The sequence below is a fragment of the Giraffa tippelskirchi genome, chromosome 13, assembly GCF_054371585.1.
Source record: "Giraffa tippelskirchi isolate mGirTip1 chromosome 13, T2T-mGirTip1v1.2.pri, whole genome shotgun sequence".
Classification (NCBI taxonomy): domain Eukaryota; kingdom Metazoa; phylum Chordata; class Mammalia; order Artiodactyla; family Giraffidae; genus Giraffa; species Giraffa tippelskirchi.
In genome coordinates, this window is record NC_137287.1 from 77640542 (window position 1) to 77665642 (window position 25101).

At 41.9% G+C, this 25101-nt stretch overlaps 1 protein-coding gene and 1 long non-coding RNA gene across 6 annotated transcripts; one reads left to right on the forward strand and one right to left on the reverse strand.

Moving 5' to 3' along the window:
- Window positions 1-646: 646 nt before the first annotated feature.
- LOC145531420 (uncharacterized) lies at window positions 647-17749 on the forward strand. Of its 5 annotated transcripts, XM_081553869.1 has the most exons (4): window positions 647-781; window positions 2211-2367; window positions 8817-8920; window positions 16598-17749. In XM_081553869.1, the coding sequence occupies exons 1-4, from the start codon at window positions 757-759 to the stop codon at window positions 16612-16614; spliced, it is 303 nt and encodes a 100-aa protein (XP_081409995.1). In that variant the 5' UTR covers window positions 647-756; the 3' UTR covers window positions 16615-17749. The 5 variants fall into 5 exon arrangements, 1 of the variants encoding a protein (XP_081409995.1); XR_014072431.1 differs by lacking the exons at window positions 2211-2367; window positions 8817-8920 and adding an exon at window positions 870-930; XR_014072429.1 differs by lacking the exon at window positions 8817-8920 and having other exon boundaries at window positions 647-705; window positions 2223-2367.
- A 1458-nt stretch (window positions 17750-19207) lies between these two features.
- On the reverse strand, window positions 19208-24578 carry LOC145531427 (uncharacterized). Its single transcript, XR_014072439.1, has 2 exons — window positions 23797-24578; window positions 19208-22179 (listed from the first exon to the last, which is right to left on the reverse strand). It is a non-coding gene; the product is annotated as an uncharacterized LOC145531427 (long non-coding RNA).
- Between the last annotated feature and the right edge of the window lie 523 nt (window positions 24579-25101).

Genomic DNA, 25101 nt, shown 5'->3' on the forward strand with positions numbered 1-25101 from the left:
TGAAGCAATGTCTTCTGGACTAGATGTTGTTTGTCAGTGCAGACACACTGTATATCCACACATATAATCCCTACCTGTGTGTACAAATTGTGTACATACATTTCTACATTTATATTCACAAACTATTCCTTGGAGGGCTAGATTCTGCTAACAGATGACCATTTCTACTTCCTTTAATTGACTTTAAGAAGACAGATTTCATGCAGCAGTTTGTTCTATTAAATCCAAGCCATCTTTTCTCGGTGCCCAAATTTATGATCTCTAATTTCAGCACATCTCATATTTATCAAAACCACGAGAATGATTTCACAGTGACATGTGTCGTAAAGAGACTTTCTTTGCTTTGTCCTTTGGCCCGGTGAGGTCGATGGAAGTCTGCTGAGTGTTTTTCTTTTTTCTGAAGGAGATGGAAGGAAGCAGAGGAGACCAGCCACAGACTCTCTTCAGTGTGAAGGGAGTGATAGCCTGCGGGTGCAGCTGTTGCCATTTGTGGTCCTTCCCAATTTACATGCAAACCCATCGCCTGAGCCAGGGAGGAGGGAGATGAGGCCATTTGTGGCCGGCTTCAGGTTTCAGGGCTGATAACCTTACACCTTAAAGATAAAAAAAATAGGAGAAGCAACGTTTAGAGCCAATTCTGAAGGACAGTCACAATTCTGCAAATATGTGATTGCGAGGAAAGAAAGATCGTAGGAGGAAAGAGAGGTAAATTCACAGGCAAGCTCCTGAAGGCCTTGGAAAGAACAAGAACGTCAGATGCCCCAGAACAGGGCTCTTGGAGGTGCGTGGGAGGGTGGGGTGGGGGGAGGGGGAAAGTGGGGGTGACCCTGAATCCAGGAGGGAGCCCAACACTGCATGTCTGTTGACAGAAAGGACACCTTCTGGTGACACGCCGTGTTGTCGAAAACATTATCAGAAGTAAGAAAAAATGTAAGGAACTTAAGAATGTACTTTGGGGTGAGAGCAAAGAGAGGATTATTTAGAAAAAACTCTAGCAACCTCAGGAAATAGAATCGAATGAGTTAAGATGTGTAGTGTGTGTGGATAGCAGATATAATGTGTTTACCATTTTTATTCTCAGCGGCATCACATGGGCCAGATGATGAAGGGGTGGAGGATGGGGAAGGTTCCAAGGGAGGATAGAAGGTGGAGAGCAGGAGGAAGAGTGTGGAGCATGCATCTGTCTGCAGTTTGGGGTGGTGGGGTACACGGGGTGCTCTAGGCCACAGGGTTAGTTGATAAGAACGTTGGTCAAGTATGTGCTGACTCTGGAAATAGACCTGGCAGGGGACCCAGGCAGCCTGAGCAGGTCCTCCTCACTGGCTCTGGAAGAAGTTGGTCCTAGCCTCCTGACCTTTTCAGATCAGTTACTCTGGTCATCCTAAAAGTGTAACCAACCCCAGGCAGCACACCTGGTCTTAGACACCTCACCCACACTCAGTCACCCAGCCCTCTTCCTCCTTCTTCTTCCTGTCCTTTAATTTGGGATCCAAAACAGAAACTGACTCAGACATAGAGAAGACTCGTGCTTGCCAAGGAGGAGGGGGTTGGGGGAGGGAAGGATTGAGAGTTTGAAATTAGTAGATGCAGGTTATTATATATAGGATGGATAAACAACAAAGTCCTATTGTATAGCACAGGGTACTGTGTTCAATATCCTGTGATAAACCATAATGGAAAAGAATATAAAAAGAATATATATATGTATAACTGAGTCACTTTGCTATGCAGCAGAAATTAACACAACATTGTAAATCAACTATACTTAAATGAAAACAATAAAAAAATAATTTGGAACTCAAGCTTTTGTTTCACGGTTGAAAATAAAAAACATAAATAAGGGACTTCCTTGGTTGTTCAGTGGCTAAGACCCCATGCTTCCAATGCAGGGGCCTCAAGTTTGATCCCTGGTCAGGGAACTAGATCCCAAATGCTGTAACTAAAGATCCTGCATGCCACAGCTAAGAACTGGTGCAGCTAACAAACAAAACCTTCAAAACCAAAATATAAATATAAAATATATTAAATATAGTTTACATTTATGTTTTATAAATCAAAAATACAAATTACGTTTGTATTGAAATATAAACCTTGAGACCAGTGCCTAAAACTTACGTTCACTGGATGTAATTAATACATCAGCAGGTGTAATCCATTCTTGTTAGAACCTCAGCAGAGTGGTCAAAAGCCTGGGCTTTTGTGTCAAACAGACTTAGATTTAGTTCCAGATCTGCCGATTGCCAGAAGGGAAGTGACCTTGTGCAAGATGCTTCACTTTTATGAACCTCAGTTTCCTCATCCACAAAGTGAGGAGAGTGACATCACTTACCCTTGGGATTGTTGCAAGGACTCCATCATCTTTTACAGGTAAAGTAGTTAGCACATGCTACAGCTCAGTACCGCCCTAGACCTGTTTCCTGCTGCTCTCACCTGTGGTCTGGTACGTTGCTGCCAGCCTGACCTCTGGCTGCCTTCCTCAGCTGCCCCTTTGTCACAGTGCTTCATGGCTGCTCTGATCTGGGCTCCTGCCTCTCCGTGCTACCAGTTCTCAGGCTGAAGTACCTGCCCTCTAGGTCCACTCTGCCTCTGGGATGGACCCACATCACCTTTGTATGAAAGCAGTTTGGAGTCACTTTTTAAGGAACTGGCTGACATTCAGACTTTAGAATTTGGTTATCAGTGAAAACATAAATATGGATCATGTAGCTGGAAAGCCACATGTATAAGAATATTGACTTGGCAGGTATGGATGTAGTGAGAACCAGACCTCACTCATCTATAATGAAGTACAGTTTATTTATAATGTGTTAATTTCTGCTGTACAGCAAAGTGATTCAGATATACACACACACACACACACACACACACACGTATGTATATATACATTTTTTTCATATTTTCCATTATGGCTTATCATCACAGGATATTGAATATATTATATACATATTATAGCTCCATATGCTATACAGTAGGACCTTGTTGTTTATCCATCTTATATATAAGAGTTTGTCTCTGCTAATCCCAAACTCCCAATCTATCCCTCATTGACTCTTCCCCACTTGGCAACCACAAGTTTGTTCTCTGTTTCTGTTTCATAGATAAGTTTATTTGTGTCATATTTTAGGTTCCACGTAGAAGTGATATCATAAGATATTTGTATTTGTCTGACTTCAATCAGTATGAACATCTATAGGGCCATCCATGTTGCTGCAAGTGGCATTACTTCATTGTTTTTATGGATGTGTACTATTCCATTGTGTGTGTGTGTATACGTGTATATATATATGTATATAAGCACAGCACAGCACCTCTTCTTTATCCATTCATCTGTCAGTGGACATTTCGATTGCTTCCATGTCTTGGCTATTGTGACTAGTGCTGCTATGAACATAGAGGTGCATGTATCTTTTTGAATTATAGTTTTGTCCAGATATATGCCCAGAAGTGGAATTGCTGGATTATATGGTAGCTCTATTTTTAGTTTTTTTTTTTAGGAGCCTCCATACTGTTTTCCATAGGGGCTGCACTAATTTACATTCCCACCAACAGTTTTAGAAATGTTCCCTTTTCTCCACATCCTCTCCAGCATTTGTTATTTGTAAATGTTCTGATGATGGCCATTCTGATTTATCTGAGGTAGTACCTTATTGTAGTTTGGATTTACATTTCTCTAATAATTAGCGATGATGTCATTCATCTATAATTAAAGAACAGTAACACATGGTAGAGCTTTGCATGTACAGCATTCAATCCAATATTCAGAGAGAACTTTTGATTGGTTGATTAGAAAAAGACAACTTAAATTATTTTGATGACTTCACATCAGGTAGCATGGTGCTCCAGCCATGCCTTGTAATGACTTTCCAGGCATTCCATCCACACACCAGAAGGTGCAATATTTTCTGAGATTGTCCTTTTTTAAAGGTGAGGAAAGGGAAGCGCAGAGGCTGAAGACTTGTCCAAGGTCACAGCTTGTAAATGTTGGAGTTGAATTTGAACCCAGGTAATTAGGCTCCAAATTCCATGCTCTGAGTAGGTCACCTCTCGAAAGAAGAATTTCCTTCAAACATCTTGCAGTAGTAATTATTTTTATTTGTTTGCTTTATATAATTCTTCAAGCTGAAGGTCAGTTTACAGAACAAGTGGAACTGCCTTATTCAAGGTGATTACTAGGTGTTTCCAAATGCTTTAATAATGAAGCTTTAAGGAACCATGAATACCAGGAAGTGAGGTTTTTAAGTCAGTTAATCCAGGCTTGGTACCTGCAAGCCAAGAAAGAGTAAATGGTATATCAGATATTCTATAGTTCAGGGTTCTAACTTCTTACTCATGTTTGGGTTGCTAGATGTGGAAAAACCTAGAATTATCTGTCCCTGGCTTAACAAAACGATCAATTATTGAATTATTTTCTTTTACCCAGTCTTTTCATAAAGAGGTCACTATCAACAAAATTCTCTGAGAGCCCAGGATGGTTGGTGTTTGTTTATCTATTTAAATTTTTGATGGCCTCTTGAGTTCGTACAGTTTTAACCCAGTTTGTCTCATCCAGATAATCTTTAGTATGAGGACTATGAGATGGTCACACAGCTTCCATTTTGTCCTGCAAACTGTGTTCACCAAGTCAGAAAAGTGGCCATGTGTGCTTGATGGGTTCCTAAAAGCACTGGCTCTGAAAAAAAATCAATAACATTGTATTCCCTCAAGTTTCTGGCTGAATACAGCTTTACTATTGATCAAAATGTATTCTCTTCTATTAGGACAATTACTGAGAAAAAATATTTTGTGTACCTCCTCTGTATTGAGTGTTATATGCATACGAGTTGCCACGGGCATTGCCTTTGTATAATTGTTCCATAATTCTAAGAGAGAACCCAGATTAGATGCATTCAGCTAAATGGTGTATAAAGTCTGTTGAATTCTGGCAACACCTATTAAGCCTCTTTGGTGCAGGACCTGGCTGGGCTCAGTGAGAAGAGTGAATCAAAACTGTGTAAGATACAGTCCTCTAGATGACTACAACATAGGTGACTAGAACACAAAGCAAATTAAAGAGCTGCAACACCACAGAACTCGTAGAAATGATCTAACTCGAAATGGCAAATACCTGGTGACACACTGCCACACCCCTTTCCAAGGCAAACATTATCAATCAGCCTCAGCACTGTTTCCACCAAGCCTAGAATTAACCTTAAGGAAAATAATGCCTACAGTAATTTCTCTCTCATTCTCTTGTATTTCCTTCTTGAGGGGGACAAAAAGGAATGGAATGATAGCTACCAAGCTAGGAACACCCATTGGGTTAGGTGTGCCCAAAAAATAAAAAAATAAACTACCATATGTCATAGCAGTGAAGAAAATGGAGATTTATTTCTGGAGGGGGTGCTATTTTTAAGTATCCAAGTTTTTACCATATTTATTTTAAAAATTACGGTGGCTTCATTCGCCCCACTTTTGGTGATTTTAGTGAGAAGTTACCGCACTCCTTCCAACTCGTTCCAACACACCAATTTATTGGGGACACCTCCATTGAGAACAGCTGCTCTGGAGGATTAAACTTGCAAAACTGTTCCAGACCAAGGTGAAAGAACACGCTAATTAAGTAAAATCACCTCAACACGTTGAGAAGTCACCGAGCCCGTCCAAAGCAAACTTTCCCCTCCCTCTACATTCCTGACAGATGTGCATGGTCTTCCTACATGCAGATGCATTCAGTGCTTGGTTACCAAGTCAGTTATGATAGGTCAGAGCCGCCACGTTGGTTTTATCCTTTGCAGACACCCCTCTGAAATGTGAGGAGGGCAGACGTGGCCATGCTTGCTGGCACCTCCTGTGCCCCCACTCTGTGCCTCCATCCTGTGCTGGCCCTGGCTACATCTCAGAGTCCTTCCCTGTCTTCCCCTGGAGCCAATGCCCTTTATGAGGCCCTGGTGATTAGTGAGAGCCTTCACTGAATGTTCTTGAGTCTGGTGTCTGCCTTGTGTCCACTGCATGATACAGAGCCTGGAGCACTGCAGTGCTTAGGAAAGATGTTTGAATGAATGAATGAAAAATCAATAACATTTGCCTAACACTGAGGTGCTCCTATGTTGGGTATATATATATATATACACACACATACAATTGTTACAGCTTCTTCTTGGATTAATCTCTTGATCATTATATAGTATTCTGCTTTGTCACCTGTAACAGTCTTTAAATTCTATTTTGGCTGATATGACTATTGCTACTCCAGCTTCCTTCTAATTTCCATTTGCATGGAATGCCCTTTTCTATCCTCTCACTTTCAGTTTATATGTCTCAGCCATGAAAAAAAAAGAATGAAATAATGCCATTGCAGCAACATAGATGGAGATTATCGTACTACATGAAGTAAGCCAGGCAGAGACAAATATGTGATATCACTTACACGTGCAATCTAAAAAGAAAAAGAAATGATACAAGTTAACTTATTTGCAAAACAGAAATACACCCAGAGACATAGAAAACAAGCTTATGGTTACCAAAGGGTAAAAGTGGAGGGAGGTATAAATTAGGAGATTGGGATTAACATATACACAACTATGTATAAAATATCAGTAGATAATCAACAAGGACCTATTCTATAGCACAGAGAACTATACTCAATATTTTGTAATAATCTATAAGGGAAAAGAATCTGAAAAAGAATGGATATATATATATGTATAACTATATAATATGCATGTTATTACATATATCATTACATATAATATATTCTATTATTATATATTATATAATATATGTTATATATAATAATGGGCTTCCCTGGTAGCTCAGCTGGTAAAGAATCTGCCTGCAATGCAGGAGACCCCAGTTCGATTCCTGAGTCAGGAAGATCCACTGGAGAAGGGATAGGCTACCCACTCCAGTATTCTTGGGCTTCCCTGGTGTCTCAGCTGGTAAAGAATCCACTTGCAATGCGGGAGACCCAGGTTAAATACCTGGGTTGGGAAGATTCCCTGGAGAAGGGAATGGCTACCCTCTCCAGTATTCTGGCCTGGAGAATTCCATGGACTGTATAGTCCATAGGGTTGCAAAGAGTTGGACATGACTGAGCGACTTTCACTTTCATATGTAATAATATATCATATAATATATCGTATATAGTAACATATATATATATATATATATAACTGAAACATTTTGCTGTACACCAGAAGCTAACACTACATTATAAATCAACTGTACTTCAACTTAAAAAAAATTAATAAAAGTCCCTGTGGTACATCTCTGGTCCCCTTGCAGAGCTTCTCTTCAGCCCCAGGCAGCCTCGCCTCTCTCTCCTTCCCTGCTCTTCACAGCTCTGGGCTGGCCTTTCCTACTTCTGACATCTTCCCACCATCCTCCCCTCTGATACCTCCCTTCCCCATGCAGAGCTGCAGGTTCTCTCACAGCTGGCATCCCCACACCTAGCACCTCACCCTAAGCAGACCCCTAACAACCTTCCTTCCTTCTAAAGCAGCTGGTAAAAAACAAAGAACTTTTTTCTCTCACAAATAAACTGTTCCCATCACTCATGCATGTACCATACTCCTGTTCCTGGGAAGGAGTAAGCTCTTTGAAGGCAAGGGCCCTTGCCTTTCACTTAGAATTCAGTATGCTCCATGTGAGTTTGTGTGTGTGAGGGAGGACTATCAGTGTCATACCTTTGGATATTTTGTGAGTCCCAGCACAACAACCAAACTTTAGGCATATTAATATTGAGTATAAAAATGGATGTGTTGGCAACAAGGGGAATTAAGTTCTTACTTTGTTTCCCGATAGAGAGAAGGCCTCTTAAGGGAAGTGGGATTTCATAGACTTTGAGTAAGGAAATGTAAGTTTTCTTTTCTTAAGACCATAATCTAATGAGTATAAACATTCATTTAGGCAGACTGTGTGACAGCTCTGTAATTCTTTCCAGTAACATGCAAAGAGAAAAAGGAAATTTCTATTTTGCTAGCTCTTTTCTCTTAATATCTCCATCCATCTTCCCTTCCTTACACACACACACACACACACAGAAACAGAAGGGAGATGTGTTAAAGTGGGCAGATAGAGAATTCCAGGTCAAAACTGTGTGATTTACGGTTGATAAATCTATTTTTCTGTGACTATTTTCTGCTTAAAAAGCCAGTTCCAATAACTCAGCTCCTTTTCAAATGGACTTTGTGCAGTAATGTTGTGTATCTCCATTCCATCCCCTGGAACTTAATTTTTACTTGATTTTATTGACGCTGCTCAATTGGAATGTGTATCACTTGAGCCCCCATGGAGAATCGAGCAGGTGTGAGTAAAGCAAAACATCTTTTGTTAATAGAAGTACACCCTGGGAGTTCATGTAGACACTATAACTGCAATTGCTTTTATGAAAATTCTGTAAATTCCCATGTTGTGAATTTCAAATGGAGCTTGGGAGACCAACAGCCTTTAATACCAGCCAAATATATGGTTATTTCTATGACTGAAATAAATGTTCTGCTTTCTTTCTTCCAAAAAAGTAAAGCCAGGTATTTAATTAGAATGTTGAAGCTGGTAGAAAATCATATTAGCTTTAAAGTTTGGCTCTCATAGCGAAAATGGGAGCTCTTACTGTAGTCAGCATACAGAAAGATGACTTGGGGTTTCCCAGATAACTTCTCCAGATAAAGGAGTGCCCACCCCACTTTCTTTGGGGTCCAGAATGACTTAACAGTGTTGCCCATTCTCAGTCCAAATCTTCACACATGTTTATATTTAGAAACCAAGAGAACGGTAACAGATTCCCCAAAAATCTCAACTTAAGGGGGTGATGTCTAAATTCTCTGTCTGCCTCTTAGATCAGCTGCTGCAGAGAATCCAGGGGTGAAGCCAGGCCCAACTTTCCTTCTGATTTGGGGCCAGACTCGGCTGATGCTGCCTTTCCCAAGCTGGAAGGAAAGACGTAAGCTTGGTCTATTACAAAATTGCATGTGTCATTAGACAAAGATGTCAGAGTGCTTTATTTAAAACTTTGTTTTCTCAGGTTGTATTGCCCAAGTGTATCTTGGCACAGACAACCTCAGCTTCAAAAATTCCAAGATCTATAAAGAGGTTCACATAGCTAAAGCTATTATCGTTGGTTATATGCCATCACACCTTTCTCCCCTTCATTCTTGCAGAGGAGTGAAGTGATGACTGCATTTCTAGTTAAAAAAAAAGTCATTCTCTCCTTCTTGCAACATGAGATCTATTCTTGACAGAATCATTTGTCTGCTCCAAAAAGGAAAATGGGGAATTCACGGTGATGCAGGACCCTTGGGGATTTTTTGGACAAAACCTTCGAAGTCAAAGCTCTCACCATTCCAGGACAATTTGCAGAAGAATTATCTAGCAGCCTACCCTGGTAAACTTGCCAAATTGCTCATCCTTGGCTAGAAACCACGGGTGCTTGATAGTCCTTTTTTTCACCTGTAGAGCAATAGAGCATCACTTGCAGGAAGGTAAGCACCCTCGTATGATGCCTCTGGGAGCTTTTTCAGGCTGAGGATAAACTCTTGTAAAGGACTTGTTTCACCTGCCAGCCAGACATCTTCACATCCACTTAGGCTGGAGTGCAGGTCACTTATGGAGAAGAACAGATGTGTCTTTTTTAAACACAAGTTTTGCTTGGTTTCCAATGCTACTTGGTAACTGAGTGGAGAAACAAGAAGGGCGTTGATTATTTTTTCCCCAAACTTTAGACTGTTATGGGGCATGGCTATTCTTAAGTGGAAAGGTTCTGGTAGACTTGAGGACCCTCCTGTGCAACCATTTCCCTGGGAACGGTCCTTCTGAGCAGGGACTGAGTCTCATCTCCCAGGAAGTCCCCAGCTCTGTCCATCAGCTCAGCACAAGGACTGCGTCCAGGCTGAGTGTCGCCACGTCTGTCTCTGGGACGTCTCTATTTCCAAGCTGCATGACCTCAGCTTCTCAAAATTAGCACAAACAATGTTGGAATTTATTTTTGATGCCCTTGGCCACACTGAGTAAGAACATTTGCTAGAAAATAATAAATGGGAATCCAAACAATGATGTTCAGTAATCAGTCAACGGGGAGTAAGAGATCCGACATGTTGCTTTCCTGAGGGTTTAAGATCCTGCCACCAGCACTGATTCTAAGTGGCTCGTAATTCGAATATGCTAACAAAATGGTGTGATGCCTAATAGGAGCCATCTGTTGACTGGGGGATAAGGAAGAGAACAGGAGGCCATTCACAGGCCCAGCTGTGCCTGGTATACAAGTCTCATGAGTCAAATGCTCTCCTTCGACCAACTAGAGCCAAACCAGCTCAGGCACAGGTGGAAGAGAAGGGGCAACAAGTTAGGAAACCCAAGATCAAGGCGCAGAGCTCCCGTGAATGAGTCCTGTGTTCTCAGATAAGTAACTGTAATCACCAGAGTGTCATTTCTCCACAGCAAGAGGTCTAGACAGGACCTGAGAGCGTGTGGCTCTTCTGTCCTGGGATGTGAATCTTCCCACATCTGTCTTCATGCTGTACTGCTCACGATGGCTGACCCCACTCTCCTTCCCAGCTCAGGTAGCCCCGGGAAGGAAGGAGCCAGCCCTGGGAAGTCCAGCAGTCAGTGTGCTGGGCTTCTGGTAAGAGACCAGGGAGCTCGGGCTTCAGAGGACACACACGTGGGGACAGGAAAGCCGAGATTTGAGGCTGGCTCCACCTCCCACCCAGGAAAGAAAGAAATGATCCCTCCTCTCACTGGCATCTCAGCTACAGGAACTAACACACCCAATCTGGATCCTATGCCAGTAAGAGTTGACATTCTCCAGCTGTGTCCATACAGCACTCTCCCAGCTCCTGCCTCTCTCTCCCCTGCTGACGGCAGAAATACTGGCTTTAAAACAATGTGAATTGCAATCCTTTAAGGTAAACATATTCAGTTTATGCCTAATTACCAAGCAACACAATAGCAATTATTTGTGTTACAGACATTGTAGTTGTAATGAGATCTATTCAGTGATAACACTGTGCGTGGCCAGTTTGTGGATGTTCAGTCTTCAGAGATCAGGGGAAGAATTGGATTGCTCTTCTCATTTATCCTCCAGGCACCCACATTTCTATATAACAAAACCTAAACCAGTGCTTCTCCATTATTAATATGTAGAATGTGAGAGATTTGGAATGGTTGTTAAAGAGGCAGATTCCTGCTCTGAAAAGAAATGATACAAATGAACTTACAAAACAGAGAATTTCAGACTTAGAGAATGAACTTAGGATTACCAGGGTGGGGTGGGGTGGGGGGTCAGTAGTGGAGTAGGGGACTGGGAGAGAATGGTGGTAAGGGATGGTTAGGCAGTTTGGGATGGCCATGTACACACTGCTATATTTAAAACAGATAACCAACAAGGACCTGCTGTATAGCACAGGGAACTCTGTTCAATGTTACGTGGCAGCCTAGATGGGAGGGGAGTTTGGGGGCGAATGGATACATGTATATGTATGGCTGAGTCCCTTTGCTGTTCACCGGAAATTATCACAACATTGTTAATCGGCTATACCCCAATACAAAATAAAAAGTTTATTTTAAAAACATGCAGATTCCTGGGTGTCGCCACCAGGAGTCCTGGGTTAGTAGGTCTGGGGAGGAGCCCAGGAGGCTGCCCTGTTAACTAGGATGCCAGATAAGTCCAGTGCTCTGTGATTGGAGGAGATGAATCTGGGGAGATGCGGACTGAAACCTCGCCCTTCTGCTGGCTCCCCAGACCTGAATGCCTGTCACCCGTTTCAGACCTTGGCTGGCTCCTGCCTCCCATCCCCAAGCTTCGAGACGCAAATTTCCTGAGTTTCCAGAGCACCACCCTGGCTGTGTTGCCAAACATCATCCCCAGTGGCTCAAGAATCACCTCCGATAAACTTGAGTTTCAGTCTTTCCTGTTACATCCTTTATCTTTCCTGTCAGCCTCATCACTTATTGTACTGAGCTAAAAAGTGGTACCCAGCATGCTTCTACTGGTACATCATTTGTGTTTATACGGCTCAGTGGATAGAATCTGCCTGCAATGCAGGAGACACAGGAGATGCAGCTTCAGTCTCTGGGTTGGTTAGGAAGATCCTCTGGGGTAGGAAATGGCAACCCACTCCAGTATTCTTGCCTGGATAATCCCACGGACAGAAGAGCCTGGTGGGCTGCAGTTCATGGGGTCGCAGAAGAGTCAGACATGACTGAGTGACTAAGCACAAGCACACACCCTAAAAGTTCCTTTGGAAAAATGCCTACCAGTTCTAACATGGGATTCCAGAGTCTCTTTTCACAGAGCAAAGACTCTAGGGGCTCCTGGGTCACCCCTACACTTCCTGGACAATGCAAACAGGGTCCTCTCACTTCCAGGACACAGTGGGAAGTTTGTAGGGAGGGAGCTGCCTGGGAGAGGGGAGTGAGGTCACGCCAACCTCCAGACAGCAGTCCCCTGGGCTGTTTCTTTGCCTGAGGTCAACTAATTCTTTTCTTTTTTCCAAGAATTCTTGGGTTTGTCCCATGGCTTTGATTTCTACTGCACCCACCTGTTTCTTGGGATCAAGGTTTCCTTCCTTCTCTGGCTCCTAAGCCTTGGGATCAGCCATAAATACCCTCCTACTCTCCAGCTCTTAAAGTCAACCACAATCCGTTAATCCTTTTGAAGTTGGAAACAGCTGGAAACAGACTGAGGGTAAAAAGGAGCAGAAACTCACGGATGTTAAGTCCAAAGTCTCCCAAGCCCCTTTGGTCCTCAGGCCCCTCGGATTGTAACTGGAGCTGTCTGGGATGATGACCTGGCTCCTCTGAGGCCCCTCCCTTGATGCCTGAATCCCAGGGAGGAAGCGGCAGGGAGCTGATCTTCATTTCTCTCTTCAACAGTCCTTCCTGTTTCATTTGTTACTTACTCATTTCTTGTCCTCCCTATCCCCAGGCTGCCCAGGAGAGAAGAAAATTGGGAAAATGAAAATGATGGAATTTAGGGCTCCCAAAGATGCCCCAAAAGACCCCTTTGTACACTCATCCCTCATCATCCCTGGAGGATTGGTTTCAGAACACCCATGGAAACGAATATCCGTGGATGTGCAAGTCCCTTACGTAAAATGACGCAGTATTTGCCTGTAACCCACACACATCCTCCTGTACATTTTAAGTTATCTCTGGATGTAAATGCTGTCAGTACGTAACGCAGTAAATTCAAGTTTTGCTTTTTAGAATGTTCTGGAACATTTTTTCTTGTCTTTTTTCATATTCTTTTAAGTTGATATGTTGTATTTTCATTTTTTCAATTTAGCTCAAGAAACTCCCCCGCCCCCTCCTTGAAGCATGCGGGATCTTAGTTCCCTGACCAGAAGTCAAACCCACGTTCCCAGAAGTAGAAGCTCAGAGTCTTAACCACTGGACTGCCAGGGAAGTCCCTGGAATTTCTTTTTCTGGATATTTTTGTCCCATAGTTGGTTGATTCTGTGTAAGAGAAACCCACAAATATGGAGGGCCGAGTATACTAGATGTTGTCTAAGCATTAACCTTAATATTATGATTTTGCTTCCAACTACCTCACTCACTGCTTATTTCTCAGTTTTCCTCCAAGATGCCCAGCACTTTAGTTCATACCATAGTTCTCTTTCCAACAGTCGAAAGCAATCTGTTTCTTAGCAAGTTGCTTTGCAATTTTCCTAAAAAAGTATCCAGGTTTTTTTTTTTTTTCAGTTTTATTATTTTATTTTTTATTTGTTTTGCCATACATTGACATGAGTCCATCATGGGTGTACAGTTTTTTGACGCCATCTTGATCACATCAGATGACCTACAGTGCAAGTTAACTCCCGTGCAGTTTATCGGCAGTGAGGTTAGCAGGACCCAGGATTGCACGGGTTCATGATCTCTTCCTGGGCAAGTGGCAATGTTACCGCAGCAGTAGAATGAAAACCTTCAGCAGAAAAGATTAAATAGCCTAATTACTACACTAATTGTACTAGGAACCTACAAACTGTATCTTTGAGAAAATAGCCATTATGGGCCTCTAAGAGACCCTCCCCTAGAAGTAAGACCAAGCCTGTGTGGTTCTTACCTTGCGGCAGTAGCAGGGCCTGGGGTGCCCACCTTCACAGCAGCCCTCAGCCTCCCCTGCCTGCCCTGCCAGCTCTGTTTGGTTATAAATGTTGCCAGTGATACCACTCTGTCGCCTGTGGCATTTTCAATACTCCCTGAGAGTTGCCTAACTGGCTTCTTGAGATCATTGTTCCAGGAACCATCTTTTGTCTTTATGCTGCTCTGGCTACAAAGCATAGTTTTGAGTTGCCTGCTCCAACTCCCCCCCACCCCCACCCCTGCCTTTCCCCCAACCCCCTGTGCATGCTCAGTCATGTCTGAGCACTCTTTGCAACCCCTTGGACTGTATCCTGCCAGGCTTCTCTGTCCATGGAATCTCCCAGGCAAGAATACTGGAGTGGGTTGCCATGCCCTCCTCCAGGGGTCTTCCCAACCCAGGAATTGAACTTGCGTCTCTGATATCTCCTACTTTGTCAGGCAGGCGGATTCTTTACCACTCGCGCCACCTGGAAAGCTCCAACCTTATTTCTTCATAAATTCAGTTCCTTTAGTAAACCATTTTTTAGAGCAGCAACACCTGTCTTATCTTTACCTTGAACACACATTTCAACACAAAATTTCGATGTGTCTTCGTGATCACTGTAAATGGATTGCAAGGCCTTTAAATCTTGAAGTTACCAAAAAGAAAATGTAGATGTTCACTTGCCTGGAAATAAGATGCTCTTCTAATACCCTTTCACCCAAGGTAGCCTGAATTCAGTGTTGACTAGTTTATACAATCAGATGTAGATACCATGTAGACTTCAGTTTCTGAGTTTCATGTTGCTATCTTTATGAAACCATTTTATTTTCATATCTTGTTCATTCACTGTCATGGTTGCTCTGTCTCCCTGTCTCTCTCTCTCTCTATTTCTTTCCTTGTCACTCTTAGAGTGGATGACTAATTTTATTAAAGCCTCTTTCTCAGTGACTGGTTAGTTTTCAGTTTTGTCAGTGTGATCCATCATGCTAAGAAAAGAAGATATCTTATATTCTTGGAAAAAGAAATGAAGAAAGAAGATATACCATATTAATAATATGAGCTTATCTACCTGTCAACATTTAGCACAGAAGGCCTCAGTTACCTTGTCATGTGATGTGTGAGTCATCTGTTCTTAATGATGTTGACATCAAATCAGGAACACTTAGCTAGTGTTCCATACAGAGTATACCCCTTGCTACTATGAATCACATACAGATTAAATCCTTGTTACAATGTTGATTGAACACCTATTTTCTTTATATACATTAGGTAATTTAAAAATCATAATAACAGCTAACAAATTTTACCCAGTTTTTTAAAAAATTTATTTAAATATAGTTGATTTCCAATGTTGTGTTAATTTCTGTTGTACAGCAAGTGATTCATATATGTATACATATATTTGTAGATATCAAGATATATGTATGTGTGTGTATATACCTATATCATCTTTCTCTCTCTCTGTCTTTAATATCCTGTTAAACCAGCCATTGTTATTTTAAGGCTTGCTATGTGCCAAGTATTCTTAAGCATGTCAATGCTTTTAACTCATTTAATCCTCCAATCATGCCCTAGAAGATAAATACTCTGATTATGCTCATTTTTTGAGGACAGGAAACTGAGAAAGGTTACTGGGCCTAAGGTCATACAACTGGGGCGTGGTGAAGCCAAAACTGAAGCCAGGTATTCTGACTCTAGAGCCTGCAGGGTAAACATCCCCTGCCCTCACCATGCTGGCCCAGAGAGGAAAGAAATGCCATTCCCATTATACAGTTGAAGAAACTGAGGCTTAGAAAGATAACCTTGTCCAAAGCTGCAGATGTGCAGGAGTAGAACAGAGATTTGAACTAAAAACTTCAGCCCTTGACCGCTTCAGTTCTTCCTGAATTTTTCTCCTTCTCAGTCTCTGGCTCCTATTCCTCCATTAGATCCCCTTGTCTCTTGAATATTTTTAAGACTTCAGGTGGAAAAGCCTCAGTGCTTTTCATTTATTCTTTTATTTATTTTTTATTAGTTTATTTTCTATTTTTTAACTTTACAATATTGTGTTTGTTTTGCCATACGTTGACATGAATCCACCATGGGTGTACCTGTTTTTCCCTTCCAGAACCCCCCTTCCACCTCCCTCTCCACCCCATCCCTCCAGGTCATCCCGGTGCACCAGCCCCAAGTACCCTGTATCATGCATTGAACCTGGACTGGCGATTCATTTCACATATGATAATTTACATGCTTCCATGCCATTCTCCCATATCATCCTGCCCTCACCCTCTCCCATAGAATCCACAATACTGTTCTATTTATCTGTGTCTCTTTTGATGTCTCGTATACAGGGTTATCTTTACCGATTGACTAAATACCATATATATGTGCTAGTATACTGTATTGGTGTTTTTCTTATTCTTTTAAAATTTGCATATTTATCACTTACTTCTCAAGCATATGTAGAAATAAGGATATCTGGTTTAAACAGGAAGTCTTTAGCAAAAAAGACATCAATTTGAAGGCCTTCTCAAAAAAGTTCTCAAATGTGCAAATACTTTTTTTTCCATTCAGAAACTCTTCTGAATTAACGTGGCAGAAAACTGGCCAATCCTGCTAGCTTCGAGAATCCTCCCAATTTCTCTTAAAAATTCTGGGGAAGATAAAAAGGTTGGCAGTGGAGCTAACAGCTGAGGAGACCATATACCAAAGACCAGCCAAACTGTCCACACCCAGAGGGTTCCATGGAAGAACAGACTTTTGGATTAACAGGCAAACACTCCAAAGGCCGAACCAGAACAAGACAGATACTCCCCAAGGAGACCGGACAAGCTTCTGACTCATGCGTTCTGTTATGGTGATACACCGGGTTGGCATTAAGAAGAAAAATAGGCACCATCCCCAACTTTTGAATCTGTGAGAGCCACACTTCTGTCTCCTGCCTACCAAAGTCTCCTTCCTTATTTTTACCAATTTCTTCAGCTCTTCACCTATGGCTGGAATAGTGGTAGAAGTTGGGGTGGGGAGAAGGGAATCGGGGTTTTGGAGAAACTAAAAGTTTAGCAGCTCCCAGTGGAAGAATCCTTTGCAGATAAAAGGGTATGTTGTTCCCAGAAGAAAACAGACTGGAATTAGGCTGATAGAACCTGAGAGGGTTCCAGGAGATCTGCCCTCAATGAATACTAGACTTGATGAGCTGAGCTAGATTCTCCAAATCAATCGTAGTCTCCACCCTGGATAGGAGGGAGGTGCTTACCAGTGTCCAGACCCCTATTCCCAGTCCAGGCCATCCGACCTCCCAGTGCCACAAGCTGAACCCTCCTCCAGACCTGATGGGAGCTGCCTCAGCTGGAAAGGCAGAGAAGACTACATCCTCCCCTAGTCATTACACATGGCTAATAACCCACACTGTGCTAAGGGGTCAGCCCCTTGTACAAGGTCAGAAGACCTGTGGGACTGTTCACACTCCAGGGCTTCCCATGGGCTCACACTGAGGCTGGACTTCAAGTCAAATTGGCATGTTCACCTGGCTTCTCCCTCAGCCTCATCCTGGGCCCCTCACTCTCACACAGGTTTTACCTGCAAACTCTCACTAAGTCCCCGGCACAACAGTCCCCATCTCAGGCTCTGCTTCTAGGGACACCGGCCTCAGAAAATCTCAACTAACTGATAGCTATCCTAGGCTCACTGAATATCGTGTAAATAAAAATGCCACAAAAACATGTATACCTGTAGTTTTTCTCTATTTATACAGATTTCAAATTCAGTTCCCAAAACTACACAGTCAGAATACTTTGTGGCTCTGGAAATGCATTGCCAGATTATTTTTTTTGAATCTGTCCCAATAGTGCTGAGCTCCGGCCATGTTTCGGAGCCGAGAGAACAACAAAGCGGCCCGCCCTCGGAACCAGCATGATTCCAAACTCCGAAGGTTATCATCGCTGCTTTCATCTGTGTGTCTTGGATCGCTAACGTGGTTGCACATTCCTCATATTTGTTTGCTCACTGTAGCCCTTTCTTAGGTGCATTTCCAATCTGAGAAGAGAATCACATGCCAGGTTTCCAAAGGTTTCAACGCCATGAGATTAATCTCATCGTGTGTGAGGGCTTTTCGGTCCCATGTAAGACAATTCCAAGTTTAAAAACTGGTCCAAGTCGTCAGGACTGTTTTTCCTGTGGAGAAAGGTTAAGGCAAAGCAGATGTGAAGTGGCCTCACATCTCTTTCTCACACTGCGTTGTTTGTCAGGGAGCATTAACTCCTGAACCTGCATGCAAAAGGAGGCTGAAGAAATCATTTAATAGTCATTAAAATGACTTTTCATGTCATTTTAAAAAAGAAAAACAAGCGTACTCAATATAACCTGGGCTTCCCTGTGATAAACGACCTTGTTGGCCTTCCTCCCAAGGCTCCCCTGGCAAACCCTCCTTGTTTTCCTCACTAACTTGTTCCCTTTCTTCTCCTCAAGTGCCCTGAAGGTAGGCGTTCCCTCAGATTTCTGTTCCAGGCCTTTCATGTTCCTCCTCTACCTTCTCTTATGGTGATTAATGTACAGCGTGAAATAAAACCATCCAAAGTGGTTTTCCCAACTGTTTCTTTTCCCCTCAGAAGTGTGGAATTCCTCAGTTACCCACAAACACGGCAGGGCTCTCACAGTGACGGGGACCTTCACTGGGAGAAGACACACAGTTCGCTAGGAAACCATGATGAAGACACACAGTTCACTAGGAAATGCCACAGAGATAACGTAGGTGTTTTTATGTAATTCTTGTACCACCTCCTGGCCACTGACCGGAGTGAAGGACAATTACTTTCCACAGTCTATGTGCTTCTTGTTATGGGCACAAAACAAGTTGTTGACATACTAAGCCTCAGGATATGTGTTTCTAGCCTGTGTTAAGAGTTTAATTTACTTACCGATATCTAAAAACTGTGAGATTTCTTATCTGATTTCTAGTTTCTCTCTAAAAAAGATTTAATATTAGACTTCAGATTCCTGCATGAGTAGAATCTACAGAAACTTGGTAATGGCTTCCCTCTTTAATGAAGCATGTACCCTCCAGGTTACCATAGTCCCCACCTCTCCCCATTGCCTTAAACCTCCTCATACTTCTTTGCCTCTTTGCTTAATATCCTTTTCCCCTCATTCTATCTTTCCATTTTTCCTTCCATCCATCCATCCTTCCATTCATCCATCCATCCATCTATCCTTCCGTCCATCCATCTAACCATCCTTCCTTCCATCTTTCCTTTTTTTCTTTCCTTCCTTTCTCCCTCCCTTCCTACTAAGTCTTTTCCTAGGACTTTTCCTCTGCCTTCATGCTTCCTTTATCTTATCCCCTTTCATGGCGCAGCCAATTCAGTTGTATAATCCTGTTTGCTATCACCTCTTCTGTAAAGGTTTTCCTACCTGTGCACTATCCCCATTACCTAGTTAATCACTGACTGTTCTCTAGTTACTCTCTCTAACATATATATCTGCATGTATTCCTCTATAAATATTGGGCAACCAATGTCTCTTGAGGGACTAGCATGCAATTGGCACTCAGCCAGGGGCTGCACATATAAAATCAAATACAATATAGTCCTTGGAAGCATGGAGTGCACAGTGTGTGGAAGCTCCACAGAGTGTTGTGGAGAAGGGAGGAGAGGCCCCTTCATCTGGCCCACGCTCTTCAAAGCAAGGGACTGGCTAGATCTGAGATTGGAAGGGCAAGGAACTATTTACTTAGCTAATAAATCTAGGGAAAGTCAATTTTAGGGGAGGACACCATAATCTGAGAAGGCACATAACCTAAAGGGAACTGCAATCAGCTCTTTCTTGTTGCAGATAAGCATGCATTTCATGAGGTAGCGAAAAAATGGGACAAGAATCCTTTTAGCCCACTCTCTTTGTTCAGAATCATGGTCTCCTTTGACTCCATTTTAACTGGTAGAATTGATTAAAGGTCACAATTAAATAAAAATGATTGTATTTTAGAAGAAAGACAGTTTTTAACTTCGTCCTACATTTTTCATCTTATTTTTGTGATTTTATGTTCCTGTGGAGCCTGCTCTTGAGCTTTCTTTGGAAGAGTTTAGATGGGATTTTGGATTTTGGAAGCAAGAACACAATACAGGCCATTTTTAACATCAAGCCAATCATGCTGCTTTGTTTTCAGACACAAATAGAAAAATTAAAGAGAAAAGTTTTGTAAATACAGTCAGTGAAAATCAGATGGGGGTGTATAAGGACAACTGATTTATTTGGGGTAAAATAAGTTCTTCAGACTTTTCCAAATTATGCTCTGAAAGTTACAACAAAAGCAAATTTGATTCCCCAAATCTTCTCCTGGGAATTGTTTGGCAAATATGAAATGTGAGTGAGGAAAAATTTCTTCCCAAACTTCCAAATGGAGTTTTCTGCCATACTATCAGGAAAATATTACCTGAATTTATCTTACAGGCAGACTAGATGTTATTTTACCCCTTCTCCCTCCCCTCCCCCCCACCCCCACCAAAGTCACTTTCAAGGATTAAGTCAGAAAGAGAAGAGATTATTTTGTACCAATGATAAGTTCTCTCTGGGGCTGGATTTTGGTTATCACTGCCTGAAGTATACTTAACACACATTAACATTGGTGCTTAGTGCTTAAAATTTCAGGTTCCACCTCCAAAGTTCCAAATATATCTGCCAAATATGACAAACCCCAGTGAAAGTTACTCGTTTTGAAAGTTTGAATGGGTCATTTCCTTGATGTTCTAAAAATAAGGACCCCTGAATTCTTTAGCCAAATGTCTTTCCTTTTGATAACTAATAAACTTCAGGAAAGAACACAAGAATTTTATCATGAACATTCAAATATTCACAAAGGAAGGCGTGTACTCTAGCATTTTTCATGAGGTTGGCTACCTTGGTAATGACATGAGCAGTTCTCATAGACTGCTGGGCAGGGTTTTAGATGCTCACCAGTGAAAAATTCATTTTTTATTTTTCCTGCTGAATTCTTCACTGTCAATCTAGTATTCCTGGAGCATCATCCATGCACATTCCAATCAAAAATTTTTAAGCTCATTTGTTCAGAAGAATTTTGACAGGGCTTCAAAGATATGGGTTTGATTGTAGCCCTGAATGAAGGCTTGAGAAACAGTTCTGTCCTTCCATGCCATCTTTAACCACAAGTCAGACGTAAAGAAATGGTGTAGGACAGTGCTCTCGAGGGCAGTCAAAAGACACATCAAACTAAGGGGAGGGATTATAGTTTTCTTTGGGTACATGTCCAGGAGTGGGGTTGCTGGGTAATATGGGGGCTCAATTTTTATTTTTTCAAGGAACCTCCAGACTGCAGAGACGTGGATGGACCTAGAGTCTGTCACACAGACAGTAAGTAAGTCAGAAAGAAAAAAACATCATATATTAATGCATATACGTGGAATCTAGCAGGTACAGATGAACCTGCTTGCAAAGCGGAAATAGAGACATACATGTAGAGAAAAAAATGTCTGGACACAAAGCGGGGAAGCGGGGGTGAGATGAATTGTGAGGTTGAGATTGACATGTATACACTACTCCGTAGAAAATAACTAATGAGAACCTACTGTATAGCCAGGGAACTCTCTGCTTAATGCTCTGTAATGACCTAAATGGGAATGAAATCCAAAAAAAGAGAGGGGATATATGTTTACATATAGCTGGTTTACTTCTGTGTACAATAGAAACTAACACAACATTGTAAAACAACTATAGTCCAATAAAAATTAAAAAACAAAACTAGAGGGAGGAAAAAGCCAGGATTTGATGTGAAAAGTATGGTATCAGCAGGTAAGACTGTCTAATGCTTGACTATAGAATTTGAGAAAAAAATTCTGAAATAGTTGAGAAATATCCTCTCAAATAAACTTTTGGCAGCCCTCAGAATGCATCATTCCCTGAAACTTTCTCCAGATTGTGAAGTTTGGTCAGTCAGTGATTAAAAGAGATACTTTATATAAAATCATTACAGTTTCTGTCAATATGTTCTAATATTATTTAGTATTATATGCCACAGAGAATTGCACTCTAATAATAAGATCTACACATATAAAAATAAGGGCTTCTTAGGTGGTGCTAGTGGTAAACAACCTGCCTACCAATGCAGGAGACAGACATGAATTTGATCCCTGGCCTGGGAATATGCCCTGGAAGAGGAAATGGCAACCCACTCCAGTATTCTTGTCTGGAGAATCCCATGGATAGAGGAGCCTGGCAGGCTACAGTCCATGGGGTCCCAAAGAGTTGGACATGCTTGAAGCAACTTAGGCGTGGGTAGCATACATATAAAAATAAGGGTTTGTGTGAATCTGATTTAAATGCCATGATAAATTAGGAGTTTGGGATTAACATACACACATACACATTACTGTACATAAAATAAATAGTTACCAAGGACCTTCTGTATAGCACAGGGAACTCTACTCAGTATTCTATAATAACCTATGTGGAAAAAGAATCCAAAAAAGAATGAATATATCTATGTGTGTGTAACCGAATCACTTTGCTGTACACCTGAAACTAACACAACATTATAAATCCACTATGTGTGTGCTCAGTTGCTCAATCATGTCCGACTCTGTGTCCCCATGGGCTGTGGCCCACCAGGCTCCTCTGCCCATGGAATTCTCCAGAAAAGAATCCTGGAATGGGTTGCTATTTTCTTCTCCAGGGGATCTTCCCGACTCAGGGATTGAACCTGCATCTCTTGTGTCCCCTGCATTGGCAGGAGGATTTTTTACCACTAGCATCACCTATACTCCAATATAAAATAAAAATTAAATTAAAAAATAAATGCTATGATAGCCGAGGTGGGGGCTACATGTTTTGTCAGTGTTCTTAGGCATAAAAAAGTTGAACTCTTGTTCTCTGCAATAAACGTGGCTCCAACCTTGATATATAAGTGAGCCTCATCAGATTGTTTTGGCTGCCATCTTCAGTTGCCTTATAGAAAAGAAATATTTTTTAATGAGTATTTTCAAGAGTGACAAGCTGGTTTTGAAGAGTCAGGTGATGCTGATGGCAGAAGATGATCCCCTAGTTCTCTTCATACCTGAGCCCAGGAAGCAAAATGTTTTGTGTGTATACCTCTGTCAGCCTGAAGCATGCCACTGTTTAATGGATACTTAGATAAGAGTTAAAATAGTTCTACAATTCTCTGATTTATTTCTTTATTTTTGACTGGGCTGGGTCTTCTTTGCTGCGAGGGCTTTTCTCTAGTTGCGGCAAGCAGGGGCTACTCTCTGGTTGTGGTGTGGGGACTTCTCATTGCAATGGCTTCTCTTGTTGTGGAGCACAGGATCTAGGCATGGGGGCTTCAGTAGCTGTGGCATGTGGGCTCAGTATTCGAAGTTCTGGGGCTCTAGAGAGCAGGCTAAATAGTTGTGGCCCACAGGCTTAGTTGTTCCATGGCATGTGGGATCTTCCTGGACCAGGGATGGAACTGGCATCTTCTGCATTGGCAGGCAGATTCTTTACCACTGAGCCACCAGGGAAGCTCGATTCTCTGATTTCTTATTTGTCATTGGACTAAACTTCATTGTCAAACAATACAGAGATGTAAAGAGAAAAAAATAATAATTCCCCTTCTTTTACAAACATCCTTCTGAGGTAATCAAATTATGTATTCAACCTCTTCATCATGCTCCTACAAATACACATTTATGCTGCTGCTAAGTCCCCTCAGTCATGTCCAACTCTTTGCGACCCCATGGACTGTAGCCCACCAGGCTCCTCTGTCCATGGGATTCTCCAGGCAGGAATACTGGAGTGGGTTGCCCTGCCCTCCTCCAGGGGATCTTCTCGACTCAAGGTTCTAACCCACGTCTCTTACATTGGCAGATGGGTTCTTTACCACTAGCGCCACCTGGGAAGCCCATACACATTTATACTTTACTTTAAGTCGCTCAGTCGTGTCTGACTCTTTGCGACCCCATGGACTGTAGCCTACCAGGCTCCTCCATCCGTGGGGTTCTCCAGGCAAGAATACTGGAGTGGGTTGCCATTTCCTTCTCCAGGGGATCTTCCCGACCCAGGGATTGAACCCAGGTCTCCCGCATTGCAAGCAGACGCTTTACCCTCTGAGCCACCAGGGAAGCCCATATCAACACACAAATACATAGTGTTTTTATTTTATAAAAGTAGTGCTATATATTGCACACTTTGCTGCAACTTGCTTTATCATTTACCAGCTTCTCATGGATGATCCCTGCTGGTCCATAAAGACAAATAATTCCTTTTCAATTTAAAGAACACCAGAAACTTAAGATTCTGATGTAGTTTGCATTAACATGTATTAAATTGGGTAATAAATTTTTAAATCATACCATATTTCCATTTAGTAGCTTTAGTTTTCATTTATCAGTTGTTGGTTGTTTTTGTTTGTTTGGTTTTGGGCCATGAGGCTTTTGGGATCTCAGTTCCCTGACCAGGAATTGAACCCAGGCCACAGCAATGAAAGCCCCAGATCCCAAGCACTAGGTCACCAAGGAACTTGGTTATTAAGGTTTTATTTTACATCTTTCAAGGGAGAGAAAAAAAAAAAAGATTTTCATGTAGCTATTGTAATTCTTTGTTAATTTATTTTCAGATTTTTTTTTTTAAACTGCTGTGAAAAGGTTTGTATTTTCCATTTATCTTTAACTGGTTATCACTAGTATGGTAGATTATATTATTGGTCATTATCTACTCCCTCCATGGTAAGAGAGGTATACCTGTTGTTAGTATCTTCTTAGAGATCAAACATGGTTACATCCTAACCCCATTTGGGTTGGCCATGTGACTTGCTTTGGCCAGTGAATATATGATAAAAACACATCAAATCAGAAGCTTGAAATTCAGTTGTGTGTTTATACTTGTCCTCTTGAGCTTCTGCTCTCTGGCATGAACATGTCCAACTCTGGGCTATTTCTTTGGCCTAGATCCTGGAATGAGATTGTCTGTGAAGCAGACCTGCAGCCAACCCATAGCTTGGAGCAAAGTAGCTGCCAACTGTCAAGAACTATGAAGGGTGTCATAGTTTACTTTCAAGCTAAAGTGTTCATTTGCCACTTGCATGGATGCTGGCAGAA